We start from the raw sequence: 15,647 nt of genomic DNA, 5'->3' as shown, positions 1-15,647 counted from the left end.
GACGTCTAATAGTTTAAAAGTTACAAAGAACACGTGGTTTTAATACCTTCTGAGGCATAAGGTAACTTCGGATTTTAATATAAGATTTTCTTTTATCACCAAATGTATTTTAAAAGTATGCCTTATTTTAACTTAAACTGAATTATAGTATACTAAGTAGCACTAAGATTAGACTCCATCCAGTGAGTTCCCTAAACATTCAACAAAGAAATATATACTACTAATTCATGGAAGTGAAATCTAAACTCCAGCTAGTTACAATTAGTCCTCAAGGTGACAAAAAAAAAAAAAAAAAAAAAAAGAGAGAGAGAGAACAGGATGAGATACTATCTTTTCTACATTTAAATTGTAAGAGTATGGAAGAATGGAAGTCAGGAGCAGTATATAACAATAATTATAAAAGTATTATCATTTTCTGTAGCCTTCTGTCTTCTGTCCCTGTAGAAATGTGGAATTTAGAAATGTACCAACCCAGCGATATATATATATATAATATGAAAGATCTCATCAAATTATCAGACAATTGTAAAAATCTCAGAGATCCTTATAGCTACTGGTTAGTTCAAGGTTTTTGTTTTAGTTATTCAAAATTTTCCTGAATTCTAATCCATTTTATTAGCTACCAACTGTTCTACAATATCATATAAGATATTGTGAGTTAGGATTAATACCCAAGTTTAAGTGCATATTATTATAGATTGTCCTTTATTTAACATTGAAAATTAGTACTCTTTATTCACAGATATACCATCTGCAGTGATTTCCCTTTTTTCAGTTCACATTAATTTTTCTTATCCACTTGAATGTTACAAGAGACTTTCTACAATACCATGTTTATCTTTTTATGTATTTTACTTCAAGAATACATTGTTGTTCTTGTTGTCTAATTTTGCATTTTCAGCAAAAACTCTGTTCTGTTTTGTTATACATGTGTGTTTGTGCATGGGTTCTTACACCTTTAATTTTAATCAAAGTTTTCTTGTTCAAGTTCACTGAGTCTTCTTCCAAGTACATTTTTTTTACATTTTTTTGCCATTCTTGTGAGGTACACAATATCCCTTGTCAAGAGCTCATTATTCTGCTGTGCTAAGCCTTTCTAGGTGGGCAGCTCTTTACTTCCTAAATCCTCTTTTCTTTTCAAAAGTCAGACTGTTGAAGGTTGAATGGGGGGAATAAAAGGATAATTTTATGTCTTCTTGTCTGAGAGTTTTGTATTTAGGAACTTAAAATGCACTAGAAATATATTTTGGTGTTCTTTTTCTTTTCTGATTATGTGTTTGATTCCATTTCTAAGAATTATTTGTAGAGAGAATGTGCTTCCAGATTAGCAATGAAAAGTATATTAGGCCAGGGCTCTAGAAGGCAGTCCTCATCTACCACTACATCTTATTATGTCCTTCTACACTGTATTATTTTTCACTGAGATCCAGTGCCTTACATCTTTTCTTCGGTGGGCTGGCTGCGAGATTCTCAAAACTTTTGTGCCTTTGAATAGTTTGCTCACACTTTTCCCTTATATTAAAATGTTACATACAGGCAAGTTTATGTTAAACATGAACTAACATCTAATAACTGATAGATCTGATTCCCCCAAGGTCAGGTTTCCTGGGAGTTTGCTCATGCTTTATGCAGTACATTTGATACCTGTCAGCATTGCTCTCTGAATCAAGTTTAATTGCACACTCCTTGCAATCAATCTTGCATTTTTTACATTGGAGTAGGGCAGATCTTAGATTTCTGATTTAAATGTAAAATTTTGCCTAATGCTCTAAGCAATGACTTTCCTGGAAATAAAAAGTTTTCCCACTTTTTCTTTCACTGTTCTGCCACTTGCTCCAGGCTATGAAGGTGATACAATTTTGAGTGTTCTTCTACCAGGCGAGAAGATTTTTTTCAATTCCTTCTGGGATTATTTATTTCTCATCTACATGGCAAACATACAGTAACATTTTCATGTAAACAAATCATGTCTATATTCCATTAATCATCACATATGTATATTCCTATAGTTTATAAAACACATTAATTGAATATTTTTTAAAAATATTTTTATTGCATTAAGTTAATTATGGAGCATCAAGAAAATATACATGTAGGATATTAGATCATGGCTATAATAAATATACCCATATGAAACAGAATCTCAGTTTTCAGAATAAGAGGACTTGATATGAGGAAAGAATACAATTTGTAACAGACTCTTAAGCAGGGAGGTAAATAACTGATAGGTAGTGTCTCAGACTGAGTTCTCTGGGAAGCAAACTTTGAAATGGTGTGTAGTATACAAGATGTTTACTGGAGCTTTTCCTTGAGGTCAACACAGATAAAGGGTAGTGAAGAAATGGCCGGGCAGAGAGAAGTGGAACTCCTGCCATGCAGTTTTAATGCCACCTCCGCTGACCTCATGGGGAAGCTCTGGATATAAATTGGCATTTCAGCTTTGCTAGGGTTGAGCATAAATGACCAGATTTTCTCCGCTGGCAGCAAGGAGCCATTGATTCCATTGCGGGGTAACCAGTTGCTCCTGGAAGACAATCTAAGCATCACATCCAAGTGTACCCCACAGGGGCCTTTAAACTAACAAACTTCCCAGAATGCTGATAACAATCGTGAGACGAGTCTGTATTCTGTGCTCCTGTTGATGTTATGTACTCTTGGAGGTGGACTGGTGGATTGGCAGGGACATGAACAATGTGAAGCTGTGGTTGTCAGCAGGGCTCTTGATTGTGATATTTGAATGCTCGTCATTCACTAGCTTTGTGATCTTACCCTCTGACTGCAGGCCATTTATCTTTAGAGTACAATTCATAATATCCATAATCTCCCCTTATAAAGTAAGGATTTCAATAGCCTCTTTGTTTTGCACAAAATACATCACATAGGCATTTGACAGAGTACATTGCATTTAAAAAGCACTGAAAGAAAGCACAGTTAACTTTTATTTATCATTGCTTTTCCACAGTGTGTTCACAATAAGGGAATGTTCACATCACAGCTGAGTCTAAAGAAGTTTATCCGTTCACCTGGGGTCTCTATAGGAAGTGGTTCTTAAGCTCTAATTGTGCCTTAACATCACCGGTATAGTTTGCTAAAATACAGATGTCTGCCCTTATCTCTCACATTCAGAGTCACAGGTTTTGGGGTAGGGCCTACTGGCTTACCCGCAACTTTGGAGACAGCTAGTTTAAAACATCTATAATCTTTGAAGTAAGTCTGTGGGCTCTATGTCCATGCCTAAAATATTTATTGCTTCCTCCTTTTGTTAAAGGTAAATTAAATTTTTTCAAATTGGTTGCTCTATATAATACTTGTCCCTTCATGTTCCCTTGACCCTTTCATGAGATTATAAAAAAAAGAGCAGCAGAAAAATGCCTCATACGTGCCCCTTTTATCCATGAAAGGAAATGTGACTCTTTAATGGCGGCTTGACTAAGTACGTTTTGTTTTGCTTATGTCTATCATAGATAACACAGCCAGCATTCTGACAAGGCGGAGGCGATTTAGTCGAACTATTCAGGATGTGTATTATCTCCCCATTATGATCTCTGATGGTGGAATCCCCTCTCTCAGCAGCAGCAGCACCCTCACCATCAGGGTTTGTGCATGCGAGAGAGATGGGCGCGTGCGGACCTGCCATGCGGAAGCCTTCCTGTCCTCGGCGGGCTTGAGTACAGGAGCCTTAATCGCTATTCTTCTGTGTGTTGTCATTCTCCTCGGTAAGTCATGCGATGTCCCAGGGCTGTATGAAGGCAGTTCTGAATGCACCTGACACTGAGATTGAGGGAGAGGGATTAAGAGAGAGGAAGGGTCATTTTGAGGAATCTAGAAACAATTTGATTCAAATTTGATGAAAGATTTGGAATAGCCAAAGTAAAAGGAGAATGGAATCTGAAAGGTATTTGGAAAGGTTGTATTTTAGGAAAAATTAATATTAAAATATTTTAAATTTAATCTCGAAATGGCTTTTACAATTTATTTCTGAGGACACAAGAATATTCTAAAAGGAATGTAAAAATTGCATTAAAAAGTGGATGCCTTGTAGGAATTTCTATTATGGCATTAATCAAAAATATTTCATCAGCAGTGGTAGCTGAATTTTTAGATGCGAACTAAACAATTTTGCCCTCTAGATGTTGTGTTAAATTAGATTCTATTCATTAAAACCAATATGATATTTTGAGATCACATTTGCCTTCATTTTATTTAAAAAAAAAACCCGCTCTCTGCATTTTGTCATTATGTGTGGCAATATTCTAAATCTGACGAGAACCACATTTAAAATGGGATCTCTGTAAACTCTTTGGCATTACTATTGAACGCAAGATAGTAAATCTTGATTTTTATAACAATAAAAATACTTTAAATAATCTTTCCGCATCTAGTGGTCATGGTTTATAGTGTGGGAATGTTTATTTTTCCTGTGTGTCCTCTCCCTTCTCCCTTCCCCTTTGCTGCCTTATCTTTTTCTCCTTTCTTGGTACTGTGCGTATGTGAAAGGACAGAACGCTCTGGGGAGATGGCGCTATTCTTACAAGTAATATTTCTTGTTTTGTTCTTGGGGGAAAGTCATAACACCTGTTTGGGGGCATGACAGTATAGGTGGATTGAGGCCGAGAAGGAGGATGGATAGGTGGGTAGGGATGAGAAAGCTTGGGGTCTTCTTGGGCAGGCTGACAGAGGGATTTGCTCTGGGAGTGTAAAGAAACATTTTAAGTAAGAGAGTCCCATCATAACACTTGCCTTTTGCCAAAGATGCCTGTGAACTTCGTGGAGAAGAAATTGCATAGCAGCAAGAAAGCGAGTTGGCAAATCAGTTAGGAAGATAATGTAGTTGTCTTTCTCAGGTCAAGCCTAGCTAAGACTATGTAGAGTGCAGGGTAAGAAAGGTGGATAATATCAAGAGAATCTAGGCAAAGTGAAAAGTGAGCCATAAAATATTAAATAGATATGCAGATGAGTTGTGTATCAAAGACTTTTTGTCTCTTGTTGAATGTGCAGTCTGATCTTCCCCAAGCTGTGGCTAGTGGCCACAAAGTGCCCTGTGTTAAAGTCACTACGGCAAGTGAATATAAGGAGAGAGAAGATGGACAAGGGCTAAGCTTTGAGAAACCCCAAGTGGTTAAAAAAGTTAAAAATAATGAGCTGGCAGAGGAGAGTGAAGGGAATGTCTGAGGAGAAAGAAAACTAGTAAGTGTAATGTTGCAGAAGTCAAGGAAAAAATATCGCAAAGAGGACAGAGTATTCAACATTGTCACAAGCTCCTCAGAGGTTAAATAAATTGAGCACTTAAAATTATCAATTGTACTTAGTGACATGGAGATTTGGTTCACCTTAGCAAGAACTGTATCAGCACACTAGAGTCATTTACAGATGATGCATAGTAGAGAATGAAAACAGAAAAAATGAGGCGTTAACATTTCTGTTTGTCTGTTGGTCGAAACTGCTATTTTCTTACATGTTCGTATTTTCCACTTTTTTCAATTTTTTCAAAATTAAAATAATACAAATCAAAAACACCCTTGGTCCATCTAGGATTTCTAAATGAAGTCAGAGAGAAGAAAAACCTCAGTGACTGACTTTAATATAACATCTTTCCCAGAGCCACTATTCTGAAAAATAACTGTGTTAGTAGGCTAAGTTTGCTAACTTTGTTTTTTGTTTTCATTTGTCATAATAAAACCATTTTTGTTTACTGAGAGGTAAAGTTAAATGGTAACTTAAAGTTCTAATATACTCATGCATTTAGAGGTGTATTATAAAAACAACATTTTATTATTATATTAAAGCAATGTTTCTTTTTAATTGATTCTTTGAAGATGTTCGTTCTCCTTTAGGGTAAATAACAGAACATTTCTAAATGTTTTGCTATCCCTCAGGATAGATGCTATTTTATATGCTTCCTTTAGTCTGTCATTTTTAAATGAAATTCAAATGTATTTTCATAGGTTTATTCAAGGATTGTAAAATCATATCTTGAGCTTGTATTTAAACAAATATTCGTTATAAAGTAATTTATATTTTTGTGGCCTTATAAGGGGCTTTTTAATGGTTATTCAGTAATGATTTAGTCAAAAATTTGAAATATATTCATTTGTAACTTAAAAAGTTGAAGTTAACATGTGAACTGGTAATTTTAAAGGAAAATAATATTAGCAATGCCGGGGGAACAATAATTTATTTTAGTACTTGTCATGATTCTGAAATGACATTCAACCATAACAACTAAACAAATTGTGAAATTAATATTTTAATATTGGAAAATGTTTTAACTGTCAGTTTTGTGTTTGTGAAGATAATTGTGGCACCACAACCCAGCCCTAGCTTTGCCAACTAATTACTCATTAGCTAGGTGATCTCAGGAGACCCATTAAGTCTCTTGACTTTATTTCTTAATCTGAGAAAACAAAGTATCAGGTACAAGAGTCTTAGAACTCTCTGTAATACTTTGTGATTTTTCAAAATGTTGTATTATCATTTGCATATGATTTGCTAATTTTACAGTAAGGGCAGACCCGTTCTATGCATATATATGTATATATAATCTGAAAATGGCTCTTGAAAACGAAAGGGCCCAAACTTTAAACAAGGGATTTATATGTTGTGAGTTGGGTTAATTTCTGTCTGGATCACTTTTTTCAGGTCCATTTTATTTGATGGATTGGAAAGAATTTAGAGGATCTTCATGATGCACTCAGAGTTTGCTGCTAGTGTAGGGGAAAGCTGGAATCCTCCCTCCCTCACAGAGGTCTGCCTTTTCTTTCCCAGCCTCACTCTTTCCCTTCCAAGAGGGACCAGAAAAGTTGGCAAGGCAGACTCTAATTATATTTGACACAAGAAGCCAGTAAGCCAGGAGCTGAATCAGACCTCTGCCAGCTCACCTCTCATTGTCCACATTATGCATAAACAGGTGACCCAAAGTTTAGTCCAGCACCTGGATAACTCCCTACTGATGGATGTAAATTTCTGGGTAACTGGGAAGCAAGGTAGAGTCCATGTGAAGAGACTGATGTATCAAGAAAGGAAGGCAGAATGAATGAAGAGCTAATTTCCAACCCCTTTGTAATTTGAACTATACAGACGACCTTGTATGCTATCCTAGGTTTGAAAAACTAAGGTTTCAATAAGATATGTCAAGGTCGGTGGTGGCTGAGAGCATCGCAGGACCTCATCAAAATAATCTCCCTGACTTTGGTCATCTCAAGTCCACCAATATTAGCCCTGTCATATGATGATATGAAAAAGAACCAGGGGATATGAGGAAAAATAATTCTGCTATGCAAGTTATTTTGGAGTAGTTGCTTGGAAGTCAATATCTAATGTATTCAAATGTAAATAATATGATAGCTTAAGTTATGAAAGCTAAAGACTCTTGGGGGTCATACATAATAAAAAGAATAACAAAATGATATAATAAAAACAAATACAAGAATGTTTCCACAAATTTAAATTCCCTTATGATTAAAATAAATGAATAAAACCAGACAAATTCATTCTAATTTTCTTAAATAAAAACATAGTATAACATTATAACATTTGTTTAAATTCTGATCAAACTAGAGAATAAGAAAAGAAGAAAAAAAAACAGTAAGCAGAATAAAATATTCACTAAAACAAAGTTCTATCAAAAATACTGCAGTTGATTCAAAGTCAACTGAGGCTATACAACCAAAATCTGTTTTAAAATATAGCAGAAATCATTTATATTTGAAGCAAATAACACTAAAATCTGTATCTCTTATTCTTGTGCAACACTGTGATTCTATCATATTATATTTTCTCCAGATGAGTCACTGGTATAGTTTGGTAGATGGGAGAAGGAAGAGAAGTCATCTGACAGGCCATGTTTAAACAAAGATTTCATTCTCTAATCTCCATGTGTAATTGTTATCTTCACTCCTTCTTTTAAAAATATATGTTGGAATAGGGATAGCTTAGAATATTTAGATTGGTTTTCAAATATTCAAAAATATGCCTAAGTAAAATTAGGTGTTGGTTTCATTATTAACTATGAGCAACTTTAAAAAATATATTAAAAAAATATTTTCCTTGTAAGGCTATTACTCTTTGGGAGGATTCACTTAACACAATGCCATGTTAACGCTTTCACAGAGATCCTTCTTTTGTTTACCTACACAATAATTGATATGGGGTGTCTGCTGTGTGCTGTCTACCCAGAAACAAGTGCTAAACAAGCATGAATGAAAACACATCCTCAGGGGTGCTTTATTAGCCACCTTTCAATATTCTGCTTCGCATTGATTTGAATTTGCCTTTAACTAACAGGCCATATGCCCAGGTTTGTCCTGCTATCTTAATGAAATTCAAAGCCACAACCCCTTTCATCTTGAAAAGTGCTTTAGAAGGTAAGATTAATTATGCTTCCACCCTTATATGAAATCCGTAAGTTTCAAATCTACAAATCATTGGTTACATGTAAGTAACTGCTTATGCCTGGGAAAGAATTAAGTGCAGGCCTTCAAAATTCAAAACTTCCCTAGTAGCTATATTTTAATCAGATATATCAGGAATACTTAAATTAGGGGGATAAGCAATTATAAGCTCTCCTAATAATAAACCCAGTATTATCCCTTAAATTCTATAAGACAAATATGGTGCATACACGAGGATTGAAACATTGCACACATGTTGATGAAGAGTATAAATTACCTACATACTTATTAAAACAGTATTGATCACATTTTTCCTGTTTTGCATGCACATAAATTCCCTTGACATTAACCACCAACCATTTCAACATAATGGAAAGTAGCTTGATTTATTGTTGAAGGTAAGACTTTTCCTATAATATATTAGACAGTCTGTAGAATTAGGTATTTTAATACAGAATAACCTTCTCATTTAATCATCAGGATGAGCAGAAAAACAGAGTGTATGATAAATCGACACCCCCTCTGAATAGAGTGGAGTGAGTTACTTGAAGATGCTGTTGGAGACTGAATTAGAGAGCTGTAAGCTACATTTACCCTAAACAAGCAGTGAAGTGTTAAATGCACATAATGCATTTAGCTAAAGCCTTCTTTTTATTTTTCTTCAAAATTAAAATGCTATGTTAGGAAATGTCTTTGAACTATAAGTAACATATACAGGGAACTCTCATTCTGTAGCATGGGGCTTGTGGAGCAGGTCACACTCCACCTCAGAAGTCCCTTCTTGGCCCGGGCATTCTTTGCCCATTTCATTCCTGGCTCAATAACTTGGTTTCCTGTGCCTGCCCTAGTCTCCCCCATTGAGTTTCCCGTTATCTCATCAATATCCTCTTATTCTACACTTTCCTGGATGATTATGGGACTTCTATTTAAAAGTGTACGTGTGTGTTTTAATTCCTACAGGGTTTCACTTGTTTTTTCTCTGGAAAATTAGATTCTTCAGAGTGCCCTGTAACCTCCACTTTCCATTACTCTCTCTCATTCACTTTTCCACTGCTGATTCCAAAATATATTCCTCTTCATCTCCATATTTTTTTATATTTTTATTAATTTATTTTAAAATATTACATTCAAAAAGTATGAAGTCCCATTCAACCGCACCACCCCCACCCCCCACTCCCCCCACAGCAATACTCTCTCCCATCATCATGACACATCCATTGCATTTGGTAAGTACATCTCTGGGCATGGCTGCACCTCATGGTCAATGGTTCACATCATAGCCCACGTTCCATCCAGTGGGCCCTGGGGGGATCTACAATGTCCCGTAATTGTCCGCGAAGCACCACCCAGGACAACTCCAAGTCCCGAAAACGCCTCCACATCTCATCTCTTCCTCCCATTCCCCGCACCCAGCAGCCACCATGGCCACTTTTCCCACACCAATGCCACATTTTCTCTGTGGACCTTGGATTGGTTGTGTCCATTGCGCATCTCTGTCAAGAGGAGGCTTAGATTCCGCATGAATACTGGATGCAATCCTCCTGCTTTCAGTTGTAGGCTCTCTAGGCTCCATGGTGTGGTGGTTGACATTCTTCAACTCCATGTTAGCTGCATCTCCATATTTTTAAGTCTTAGAAGTACATGTAGAGTACGGTAGCTAGCACAAAAACAGGAAAAGTGAATAAAATAAATAATGAAAATATGCATCAATAGGCAGTTAATTTCTAAAGAGAAGCAAGGAAACAACAACCATGAAAGTTAGCATAGAGGTTACCTTTGAGGGGTGAGAAATATAAGAGCAGCTTCAAGAGTACCAGGTATGCTTTTTCTTTTACCAGAGTATAGCTAGCATGGTGTTTGCTTTAAAAAATTTGGTTATGTTTACATATTATTAGGATTGTCAGATAAAATACAGAACACTCAGTTAAATGTGAATTTCAGATAATTGCTAAATCTGACAAATGTGCATGTCACTTGTGTGTACTTCTCTGATTATATTGTAAAACATGTTTTCAATTTTACTAAACGTCATTGCTATCATCATAAAGTCTATTACATTAGCTGAAAACAGTCCATAAAATTGAAACAAACATTACTGGGCTCAATAACAGTTTAGAACAAAGTAATTCTTCCTATTTAGCAATGTTTAAAATAATCAACCAGAAAAATTGAAGATACTGAAAAAATATTAAAGGAAAATGCACAAGATTTCTATTAATTTACCATAGTCATGATATTATTGTTTTAATAAGGACAATTGTCCTTGACAAAGGTTACTTTAAGCTGCATGTCCAACTGGCCACTCGGTTCTTTGTTTCATAGTTTTGGTAATAAAGAAGAAGATGTAGTGGAAATGCTCTTGGCTTTTGTATGAGAAGTCATAGATTAAGTTCCCAGCTCTTCTATCTGCCAGTTCTATGGACCTAGTCTTTGATGTAATCTTTCCTGAGTCTCAGTTTCATTATCTGAAGACTGGAGTAGAACACAGATGTGCCATGAGGATTAAATAAATTATATGAGGTATATTTTTAAATGGATAAATTACTACGAAACATAAAGCTGTATACAAATAAATTAATATTTTGCAGCCAGAGAGGTAATTGCAATTATTAATACATAATAATTTTAAAGAATAATGGAGAAAATAAATCAATAATATAAAATATTCCTGTTGTGGTTTCCTTAAAAGCATCAAAAATAAAGGGTTTAAGGTACAAGCTCCTTCTTAATTCACAGAAACTGAAACTATACTGTCTGTGGTGAATCTGCCCTGAAGGATTAAATATCCAAAGATAATCCCACACAGTCCTTTATTTCTCTGATCAAAGTTACATATTATTTTTCCATTATCTGTTTTCCTCACTTTAAACACGAATTGATTGAACTGAAATATGAGTCAAGAGCACTGAATTCATAAGGGGGATTTAGTTTCCTAGGCTACTGAAAGCAGATACCATGAAACCGGTTGGCTTTTAACAATGGGAATTATTAGCTTACAGTTTGAAGCTGTGGGAATGTCCAAATCAAGGCATCATCAAGGTGATGCTTTCTTCCTGAAGAAAATTGTTGCCTGCCATCCTTGGCTCTTCTGCCACTTGGGAAGGCACATGGTGGTGTGTGCTGATCTCTCCCTTCTCTCCTGGTTTATTTATCTCAGCTTCTTGTTTCCCTGGTTATCTCTCACTTTGCCTGAATTTAACTCTTTTATAAAAGACTCCAGCAAGAGGATTAAAACCCACCCTGGGCCACACCTTAATTGAAGTAACCTCATCCAAAGTTCCTACTTACAATAGGAAGTAATCCACAGAAATGGATTAGCTTTAAGAATATAATTTTCTGGGGCTGATGCAGTTCAAAACCACTGCATGTGGCAATTGAGAATATTGTGGTGTTCCAGAAAAGAGCAATGATTCCAAATGTTTGGTAGGTAATTATTAATTTTTACATCCTATGAGGTATTAACATATCTTGAGGTGGGCATTGGAGAGTGCATTGATCAAAGGTGTGTTATGGTGCAAGCCTAACTCTGTAAAGTGGCTGATGACATACAGGGATGGGGTATTGCTGATGTCAAGTCTCCAAGCATTTCCTTCTATTTTTTCTAACTCTTCATCCTCTTTCCATTTTTTCCCCCCTCAGCCATTGTAGTACTTTTTATCACCCTGAGGCGCAGCAAAAAAGAGCCCCTGATCATTTCAGAGGAGGACGTGCGGGAGAACGTGGTCACCTATGACGACGAAGGGGGTGGGGAGGAAGACACGGAGGCCTTTGACATCACAGCCCTGAGGAACCCCTCTGCTGCCGAGGAGCTGAAGTACCGCAGAGATATCAGACCGGACGTGACGCTCACTCCCAGGCACCAGATACTGTCCACACTGGAAAGCATAGATGTTCAGGAATTTATTAAGCAGAGACTGGCAGAAGCAGATCTGGACCCCAGCGTCCCCCCTTACGACTCCCTTCAGACCTATGCCTATGAGGGTCAGAGGTCGGAAGCTGGGTCCATCAGCTCCCTGGACTCCGCCACGACGCAGTCAGACCAGGATTATCACTATCTTGGAGACTGGGGACCCGAGTTCAAAAAGTTAGCCGAACTCTATGGAGAAATAGAATCTGAAAGAACAACTTAGGGGGGGGGGGCATTCCATGTAGAAGTTGCTTCCTGAGCAAATGGAGAGACCACCTCAGAAAGGACAAGGATCAAGTGTGAACACAGTGCTAGGAACTGAGCAAGCTGTACACAGCTACTGTAGAAACAAGTGCCCTTTTCATGAATGAAACTGGGTGATGTCATTGGAAGAAAGTCAAATTAAAAAACAAAACAAAACAGAAAAATGCTATTGTTTCTTGTGTATATTTTCAATTGCTCAATAAAGTCTGTGGTACTGTTTACGAATAACTGAATTAAGCCAAACAATGATATTTTGTTTCACTATTTCGTGATTATTTTTCAAAAGCTAAACTAAACAAACAAAAAAAGCTCATCATCACCAATGTCTATAATTTATGGGGGTGGTACACAGAAAAATGAAAATTGTGAAGGTGATTTTTGACTTCTCTTTCCACTTTTCTGAGTGGACTCTTGAGATGCATTCTCTGTTATTGTGACAGATCTCATTATCTTGTCTTGTATTTAAATTCTGGGGATGTTTCCAATATACCAGACCACTCTGTCATGGACTTGTATGTACCATTTCCCTTTGCCCTCCCCACTTATTTCCTCCATACAAAATTGATGGAGCATGGGGATTTGCTGCCTGCAATATAATGTATGCAACTTTTGTGCATCCTGTGTGCACATTTTTGGGGGGTCCCAAGACTACGGTCTTTATCACACTAACCCGTCTTTATTTTAACTGGAGTACACCCCTTTTTAAACTGGATAGAATGAATGGTTCAAGATATGCTCAGATTATCTAATTTGTCAGGGAAAGATGTAATTTTTAAAAAGTGCTTAAAAACTTACTTTGTACAAAACATAAGGGAACCTTTCCCTTTCCTTTAGTTTTAGTAGATGTGAATCAGCAAGTTTGATCATTCCTCTACCTGGAATTAGTTGGCATAAATCTTGCTGATTGTTTTATTCTTTAGATTCACTTCCTCATTTATGTCATGGGCAGTTATCAGAAATATGTACCTCACTCAATAGCATTGTAGTCTAAAGGACTATCCTCTAGTTTATATACATTTCATAGACTCATGGTTGCCTTCCTTTATATCTTACACAGGTTCAAGCTTTCCCCTTCTCACTCACTATGGCCTCTTACTTGTTTGCGATCTATAGGAAAAAGTGTAGGAATAGAAGAGGGAAAAAAGGAGTTTCACACTGATTAACCTTGACCACATCCGCAAATCTCTATGATTTTAAGGGTCCAAACCTGCAAAATAGAGATGGCAATCACTCCCCTGCCTACCTCACAGGGTTGTTGTGAGGATGAAATAATCACCTGTAAAATTATTTGCAAACTGTAAAGTCCTCTATTACATAAAGGTTTGCAGGTAATCTTTAATTTTCTAATTCTATTGGCTTATAAGTATATATTTACAAACATTTTGCATACGATATTGTTTTATCATGGGAGAATTTCATGAAACCTTCAATTGTGAAGCTACTGCAAACATGTAATACAAAAGTCTAATTTTAATATTTTCCTAAACAAGCACATTTTCTTATATTTTATTGCATTTTTATTTTCAACTTTAGATAATATTTTTGTTGTTGTTGCTTTTGGACTTGAAGTAAGAATTCCCAGCACAATGATACTGTTTTCCAAAAATGATCATATCTATGTATTTCCTATAAATCAAAATTTTTAAACCCATGAAGTAAGAATAATGTAGTTTATTTTTACCATTGCTCTTTAGTATATTACAATCTGGTGTCCCCTAAAGTTATGACATTTGATTTCTGATTATATTCATTTGCAAAATTTTGAATTTTTCATCTGTTTGCAAATGCCTTGTGCTATCATATTACAGTTTTGAAATATGGGAAGTAGGTGAGTTTAATTTGAATAATTCTCAATTTATGTTTTAAGCCTGAGGAATAAAATGTAATTTAAGCTTTTTCAAAATTTTAACTTTCCATATGCTGCTTTATCATGTTTTAATGGTGAACATTCTGGAGTAAAGCTAAATCAAAACAGACATTCAAGGGCTTTGAGAAATAACCTCTGCACACACATACTTTGATTATACTAATGGTCTACATTAACTGTGAAAGGAAACGGATCCTGATATTTTGGCTCTTCTAAACAAAGAGGATCAGTAAGACCAGGTTTTGGAAGATGGTGGGGCTTTTGGATTTAAACAATCATTATTTATTTATTGTTATTTTTAAGATTCAACTGTAACTTTACAGATGAAGGTTTCAAGGCTGAAAATGTGTTCGGGCTTCTGACCATTTACATTAAAATCATGGTCCTTTGCGTAGTTCTGAACACTAAAATGTTTCCCAGATTTTGTGGAACAAAACACTCCAGATCCATTTAATTTATGGACACATTATAATGATAATGTCTTGCTTCTAAACCCCTGCTATTAAATCAATATAGAGCTTCTTAAAGTCTGGAAATGATGAATTTCCACATTGATGTATCTTAAAATTTTGTTAATGAGACCATTCCAAATTTTATTTTTATATGAACTCTGAAACAGTTAATTATATAATTATTATAAGAATGATATGGGTATCATATTTTTCATCCTGCTACTTTGAATTGAGAGAACAGTGATGACATAGAAATAATATGCAAATAAACTGAAGTCTTTTAGCACTCAATACTTAAAAAAAAAAAACAAAGAAACAAACTCCAGTTCATCAGTGTTAAAGAATGTTCTCATAGAGTTTAACAAGCAAAGTGTCTCCACATTTTCTATAAGCATTCACAGTAGGCAATCAGCTATGGAATCAAATGTCACTAATGGTTCTTAGCATATTTTGTAAGCCTTAGCTGGCATTTATAGATATAAATAAAATATAAATTTGAAATCAAGGTAACTTATTTCTAATAAAATCATGTTCTATAGACAGACCATGTTCAAATTGGTGACTACAAAATTAGAGGATATATGAATGAATTGACAGTATTTTTATCCATGTTGTTTTTTTTTTTTTTACCAGAATGTATAAGTTCAAGTACTCTTAATGTAAACACTGAGAATTTGGTAGTTCTTGTGGAAATCGTTGAAGACAAATTGTCAGAAATTCTTTCTATGATAATCTGTACAGACACAGATTTGAAGAGGATATTATCA

General features: G+C 35.6%; 1 protein-coding gene across 5 annotated transcripts in view; it reads left to right on the top strand.

The window, feature by feature from the left end:
* Window positions 1–14,464, top strand: part of CDH18 (cadherin 18) — a 1,139,369-nt gene extending 1,124,905 nt beyond the window's left edge. For 4 of the 5 annotated variants that reach the window (XM_058307287.2, XM_058307289.1, XM_058307283.2 and 1 more), the window contains 2 exons: window positions 3,465–3,716; window positions 12,030–14,464. In XM_058307287.2, coding sequence (XP_058163270.1) covers window positions 3,465–3,716; window positions 12,030–12,520 — 743 coding nt within the window. In that variant the 3' untranslated portion in view covers window positions 12,521–14,464. The remainder of the gene's footprint in view (window positions 1–3,464; window positions 3,717–12,029) is intronic. The other variant, XM_071207592.1, reaches the window with a different exon arrangement.
* The last annotated feature ends 1,183 nt before the right edge of the window (window positions 14,465–15,647 follow it).

The sequence above is a fragment of the Dasypus novemcinctus genome, chromosome 2 (genome assembly GCF_030445035.2).
Source record: "Dasypus novemcinctus isolate mDasNov1 chromosome 2, mDasNov1.1.hap2, whole genome shotgun sequence".
Classification (NCBI taxonomy): Eukaryota; Metazoa; Chordata; class Mammalia; order Cingulata; family Dasypodidae; genus Dasypus; species Dasypus novemcinctus.
Note: the sequence above shows the minus strand (reverse complement) of the source record. Positions and strands in the feature narration are given on the sequence as shown.